The sequence below is a fragment of the Entamoeba histolytica genome, genomic scaffold, assembly GCF_000208925.1.
Source record: "Entamoeba histolytica HM-1:IMSS scf_1104750519283 genomic scaffold, whole genome shotgun sequence".
Lineage (NCBI taxonomy): Eukaryota > Evosea > Mastigamoebida > Endamoebidae > Entamoeba > Entamoeba histolytica.
Window position 1 is genome coordinate 77494 of NW_001914880.1, and position 7183 is coordinate 84676.

The 7183-nt window shown below is 23.0% G+C and overlaps 3 protein-coding genes across 3 annotated transcripts, besides 1 other annotated feature; all 3 read right to left on the minus strand.

Annotated features, from left to right (window-relative positions):
* Positions 1 to 756: 756 nt before the first annotated feature.
* Positions 757 to 1746, minus strand: EHI_198950 (WD-repeat protein; the record flags this gene model as incomplete). The annotated part of the gene is made up of 1 exon (XM_649787.1): positions 757 to 1746. The coding sequence occupies one exon, from the start codon at positions 1744 to 1746 to the stop codon at positions 757 to 759; it is 990 nt and encodes a 329-aa protein (XP_654879.1).
* A 254-nt stretch (positions 1747 to 2000) lies between these two features.
* Positions 2001 to 3240, minus strand: EHI_198960 (transcription initiation factor TFIID subunit 5, putative; the record flags this gene model as incomplete). The annotated part of the gene is made up of 3 exons (XM_649893.2): positions 2001 to 2217; positions 2320 to 2759; positions 2815 to 3240. The coding sequence occupies 3 exons, from the start codon at positions 3238 to 3240 to the stop codon at positions 2001 to 2003; spliced, it is 1083 nt and encodes a 360-aa protein (XP_654985.2).
* Positions 3241 to 3469: 229 nt separating this feature from the next.
* Positions 3470 to 3889, minus strand: EHI_198970 (uncharacterized protein; the record flags this gene model as incomplete). The annotated part of the gene is made up of 3 exons (XM_649868.1): positions 3470 to 3684; positions 3733 to 3797; positions 3846 to 3889. 3 exons carry the CDS (start codon positions 3887 to 3889, stop codon positions 3470 to 3472), a joined length of 324 nt encoding a protein of 107 aa, XP_654960.1.
* Positions 3890 to 6638: 2749 nt separating this feature from the next.
* Positions 6639 to 6978: a repeat region.
* The last annotated feature ends 205 nt before the right edge of the window (positions 6979 to 7183 follow it).

Consider the following 7183-nt stretch of genomic DNA (forward strand, 5'->3'; position numbering starts at 1 on the left):
TGATGTCGTCGTTCATACGAATCACTTCTTGACCGAGAGGAATGTCTTCTTCTATGAGAAGATCTATGGCGAGAATAACTTCTTCCTCTTCTTCTAGAAGAGGATTCATGTTGTTTGTGATATCCACTACAATCAATTAGTTATGAACATATAATATAAATAAATTAATAACAAACAATTTATAGCTTTTATCTGATACTTTTGATTGTAGTCCTCTGTCCCATTTCAAAATAATTGGACGTCCTTCCAATTCTTTTCCCTGTAACCTAAGATATTATTTCAGTATTCTTTTTTTTCATATAATAATGTTCTGTCAATGTAATATTCATTGGTTATTGTCAATAACAAACTTGTTCTTTATTTCTAATGCTTGTTCATGAGTTTCAAAAGCTACAAAAGCAAACCCTTTTGTTTTCCCTGTATTTTTATCTGTAACCATAGTGATTTTACATCCATCATATTGAATGAAATTCTTTACATCTTTTTCTGTACTTGAATAAGGAATATTTCCAATATAAAGATTAGTATATTCATTATCATCTTGATCAGTTTTGTCTCCCATATGAAATCTAACAAATCTTCAATTTAAGTTCATTTTTTCATTTTTTCGTTTTTAAAAACATTTCAGAATGTTGCAAAGCATAGTTCAATGCTTTTCGACTTTAATATTAATTCAACACTATTTCATTGGTTTTCATTGATTCTTGATTATAACAAAATTAATAAACAGAATAAATAAAAATAAACCATGTAAAGTTAAACTCTTAATGCTTGAATTTGATTGCCAACAGAAGCACAAACCCATTCTGGATATAATGTTGCCCATACTATATTATTTACTTCAGCCTCAGCTTCATATTGTAATACTTGAGGATCAGCTCCTTCAGCAACAGGTGCAATGTCCCAAATAAGAGCTTTATGATCATCACTTGCAGAGCATAGCTGTGTGGCTTTGTTAGGTGCCCATGAAATAGCATTAACACTATTTCTATGAACTTTTAGTTGAGTATAAGGAATAGCAGGTTGACGAACATCAATAATAATTACTTTATCACTATCCATAGCAAATGTAGCTATGAAATTTGGATCAAATTTATTCCATTGAAGACGTAATAAAGGAACAAGACCTTGTGACTCATATAAAATAGTTGAATGTTCTAATGAACGTAAGTCAAACATTCTTAATGACCCATCACCACCTACTGTTCCAAAAATATCAGGATTAGCTGCAAATGAAACATCAAAGACTTCTTTATCATGTGCAATTAATTTTTTTACTAATTGACCAGTTTCTACTGACCAAACTGAACAAGTAGTATCAATTGAACATGAACATACACGATCAATATTAATTGTATTCCAATCAAATGAAGTAGATGGTGAAAAAGTTTCTGTTGATGAATTTAATGTTGTTTTACATTTTAAATTAGATGAATCAGGTGATATTTCATAAATACGTAAATTATCTCCTGATGTCATTAAAAGGTCATTTTGTTGATTTAATGATGGTGGCATAAACATAACTTTTGTTGGAGGATATGGTTGGTCTATTTCAGCAGATTTCTCCAATGAGTCAGTTGATTCATTTAATTGAACTATTTGAATATGATTAATATAGTCGTCGATAAATGATGTACATGCAATTCTTCTTGGTTTATCGTTTCTATTACTCCAAGAAACTGAATAAACCGTCCATGGGGCTTCATATTTATACAAAGATTTTTGAAAAGCGTCTGAGGTTGCCATTTGCTGTTTTCTTCTTTTTACTTTTTCTTTTTTTTATTTTTTCTTTTTAGAGAAAAATGTGTTTTTTATTTTATTATATTTTTATTATTAATTATAGTATTTTAAAATTTAAAAAAATTAGTAAAATTTCTTTATTTTAAACTTGTTTTTCTTTACATAATCCTGTGTATTTCCTTTTTGTATTATTGAAGACTTAAACAAGTTGGTTTCTTCAAAGAACAATCATTTATTCAATACACCATTCATTTGTTGATTTATTCTGGTGAATTATAAATACCAGCTGCTAATAATAAATTTCTACGTGTGAATTGAACATCAATGACTGGAGTATCTTTAGTATTATATTGTTTAATCAAGTAATTATCTGCACTATTCATTGCTAATTTGTGTTTACTTTCTGTCTCATGTAATGCCTCTTGAATATTCCAAAGACTAATATAATTTTCATTACAACAAGTAACAAGAATGATACTACATTTAAGTAATTCCTTCTTCTTTCTGTAATAAAATTTATTCATTTTAACTTTATACTTAAATAAAAAAAAAACAAACTCATCACATCTTTCTTTAGACACTGCATTAGAAAATGCCATAGAAATAATTGGTTGATTACTTGTTTTCAACATTTTAATTTTCTTAACATGTTCTCCATATTTAATATCCCATAAAATAACTGACCCTTTTTCATCTCCTGATGCAAGATATCTTCCTGTTGAACTAATAGCCAATGAAGTAATACTAGCATCATGTCCTGTTAAATCTGCCATTTTCTTTCCTTTCCCAACATCCCATATTTTTATTGTTTTATCTGCTGATCCTGTGATGACCATCAATGCATCAGGTGTGAATACAGAGCATGTAACATCCTCACTATGTCCACCATCTCCTCCAAATATACGTACACTTTTGTTTTGTTTAGATGTCCATAGTCTAGCTGTTTTATCATATGATGAACTTAACATATAATATTCTAATGGACAATACTGTACATCCCAGACTGGTCCATCATGTTCCTAATGAATGAATGGGTTTTGTTTATAGAACTTATTATTACAAGATTATACAAACATTAAATGACATGATACAAGATGGATAATCTAATGACCAGAGTCTTACTGAACAATCTTCTGAACCACTTACAAGCCATTTGAAATCAGGTGAGTTATTAGTGCTGAACACAGGACCACAATGACCTAGTAATTTTGCTTGTGGGTTCATTCCATTCACAACTTGTGTTTTTTTAAAGTCATATAATCGAATTGATGAGTCTGAACATCCAACTGATATTAAATGACCGTCATCACTAAAGTTGACTGAATTAACAACGTTTTGAGAATTAAAAAATGTGAAAAATGCTGTTGATGGAAGAGACTCTTCATCAATAAGAATTCGGTTTTGTTCATCTTCGTATATTCGTTCTTGTGTTTTTTGACTAAATTTAAAGTAAGTATATTCTGATGGTTTTTGAATAATGTTTTCAGTGTAAGGTAACATTCTTGTTTTTCTCTTTTTCAGTTTTTTATTTAAGTTTTTCTCTTTTTTATGATTTGTTCTTTATTTTTATTGAAAAAGATTGAAAGTGTTTTTCTTTTCATCTGAACAATGTTGATATTATCATATCATTAAAAAGAAGATTATTCTTATGGATAAATCAATTTTAAATGAAAAGTTGTGATTTCTCTTATTATTACAATAAATCTTTCATAAAAATGAATGAAAAAAGTTAAAGATCATCAATATTAATATCATCTAAGTCATCATCTCCTTTATGCATTAAAGTGACTTTGGTTTCAGTCTTATTTTCATTGATTTGATCAATCATTGAAATTAATCCACCCTCATTGATTTTTCCTGTCATTTGTCCACGTTGACACATCATCAAAATCATATCACCTACTTGTCTTGCTTTTTCTGGTTTAACAAGAGCAATACTAGCAACTTGTTGTTAATCTCCATTTTAAATGAAATATAAGGAATGTTACAAACGTCTTTCTTTTGCTTCTGGTTCAAGAACAGAATCAATAATTTGTTGTCTTTGTTCTTCTTGTTGTCTAGTTTATTATTATCTTGTCGTTTTGTATTTTAACACTATAACAAACCTTCTTTGTTCCTCTTTATATTGTTGTATTTGTTGTTGGTTCATTTCTTTTTAATTTTTAGTTATTTCTATTTGAAATTTATTCATCTTTGGATTAATTGAATTGAGAAAAAAAAAATAACAAAAAGATATGTAAATGTTATTTAATTATTTTTTATGATTTTCATAAAAAAAAAAACAAAAAAATAACATTTTTTAAATTATTTGCACATATCAATATTCTAAGATTGTTTTAACTCCGTTCAATATTTCATGTGAAAGTTTTTTTCAAGGAGAAACAAAACAAATCCAGAATGAACAATTTAAAAATAAGAATTGAAGTAATGTGAATTAATATAAGTAAAAAATTAACGTAATGGAGTTATTCAGAAAAAAAAATGAAGAGACAACCATTTCAAATAAAAAGATGAGATGATGTTATTTACTATAGAATAAGAAATGACGATTTATTAAATTGTATAAAGTAATGAAATAAAAATAATAAAAAGGAATTGAATTTAATTTATATTGAAATAATCATGCAAAACATGATTTTCATAGTTAGCTTATAAGTACATTTCATCAGATATAACAAGAATTTGAATACTTTAATAATGTATGTTATTGATAATTTTATTAATAATTAAAGTATTTATGTTCTAATAACAGTGATATAACAAATGATATAAATTACGAAAAAGAGAATGAATTGATATTTGTTTTAATATAATTTCAATTTACTTCACGTTATTTTTGATATTAAGATATTCTTTATCATTACCTGTAGTGTTATTTTCAATTTGATATTATTTAGTATTAAATTGCTATTTACTTTTTCATTATGTGATAGTGTTAACTTTCATATTTATGTATCATTTATTAATTTTTTATGTAACAATTTAATACGGCAACGAAAAAAGCAAATAATTGAAAAAGAAGAGAATGAATGATATAAAAGAATAAAAAGAAAGTAAAAAGTAGAAGAAGATGAAGAAAGAATAAAAGTATAAAGGAGAGAAGATAAAAAGAAAGAAGATAAAGAGTAATAAAACAAAAGAGATGATAAAAGAAGAAAAGAATGAAAAAAATCAAGGATGCAAATTTTATTGAAACAAATAAAAAAAGTGCAAAATTTAATGATGCAAAATTTAATGATGCAAAATATTTAGCAACATTTTTATGGATGCAAAATATTTTGAAATAAAAATAAATCATCATTTGATATTATTATTATATTTGATAATAAATTATATTATATATTAAATACATCATATTTATTTATTATTTATCTTTCTTTTCTTTTTATTATTTCATATATTAAATTATTATTCATTCATTTATTATTTATATTTCATTTATTAAATAAAATGAAAATGAAATTATAAAATAATAATCAATTAATTAAATATTCATGAATAATAATTTATTAATATTTAATAATTGAAATAATAAATAATAAAGTAACATTAATGATATATTCAATATATTCTTTATTTGATTTGTTCAATATTAGATTATTTTATTTCATTATTTTATTTCATTTATTATTTCATATTCATTTATTATTTTTTTAAAATCAAATAAACAATAATATTGATATTCATTCAACATATTCATTTAATATAATAAATATACACAACATTTCAGAATAAAGAATGAATAATTAAGAATGGAAATATTGAATTATTCAATATTTTGTTCAACATAAAATCAATAAAACATATATTTTGATAATATACAAATGAAATATTAAAGAAATATACAATACTCAAGAATTAATAAAAAAGAAATAAAAATAATGAATAAATGAATATAAAATTGATAAATAATAGAAGAAACAAATAGAAACAACAATGAAAAACAAATAATATAAAAAGAATAAAAATATATAAAAGAATAAAAAGAAAGTATAAGAAGAAAGAATATAAAAATAATAAATCACAAAGATGTAATAAAAGAAGAAAAGAAGAAATAAAAAGTGTATTTTTATTGTAAAAATTAGAAATATTCAATAAAAAGTGTCTAATTTAATGATGTAAAATAATTAATATTATTTTATTGATGAAAAATATTTTACTCTTTTTATGTTATTATTTATATGTATAATTTCATTATGATATTTATTATATATTCAATAATATATTTTATGTTATTATAACATGTAATAAGTGATAAAATATAAATGAAAATGATATGAATATATGATATAGAATAAAGAAAAAACAAAAGAATAATAAGAATAAATGATAAATAAAACGAGAAATGATAATCAATGATATAATAATAAATAAAAAGTATAAAATATAAAATTAATATTAATATAAATAAAAAGAGAATAAATATAAAATGAAAATAGATATAAATGATAATAATATAAAAGATGAAAAGATGAATATTCAAATAATAAAATACATTTAAATATAAAAGAATAACAATAAGAAAATCTAAATAATATAAATAGCAAAATCATCAAATAAGAAGAATATAATAATATATAGATAATAAGAAGAATACAATGATATACATAATATAAACAGATGATATAAATAAATAAAATAATAAAAATAATAAAAAATACAAATAAATATGAATAATCAAATAATCTATTTCATTAATATTTCATACAGAATATAAATGATTATAAAATATAAACATAAATATTTACATATTCTGTATTTATCATACTTTTTATTTTTATTTGTTTTAGGAGCAAAATATAATAATTTGAATATTCTAATGACGTAAAATTTTTTGCATCTTTTTTCATTTTTGTAAATTATTTAGATGCATTTTTTCTTTGCTAATTTTCGTACCCGATTGAAAATACCACAAAAGACATTGATAAAATACAGATATTAGAGAAATGGATAAAACTAGTTGATTATTTGATAGAAATATTGTTGCATATCACAATAACAATGGAAACGATTGAAGAAAAGAAATGTTTATAAAGAATAAAGAATAGAACCAAGAAAGAGAAAAATAAGAAATGTCAAAATAAATGGAGTGTTAATTTAAGTCAATATACTAATACCTTCAAAAAAGTATGAGATTGATTAAAGAAATAAAAATTGAACATAAAAACATAAAGAAGGTAAAAGAATTGGTATTAAAACATAATGAATATCGTTGATTATTACTTCAATCAAATCAAAATGGTTATGTTTGATTTAATTGATAATAATAATCATAAAAATAAAATGTATTACTATCATTTGTCTATGTAGTATATTTTATATTAAATTCAATAAAATAAGTAAATGAGTTGGTTTTCATTGTTTATTGTCATCTAATTCATTTAGTAGTATTTCAAAATAGTTAGATAAGATTATTGACAAGTACAAATAGATATAGTATTTA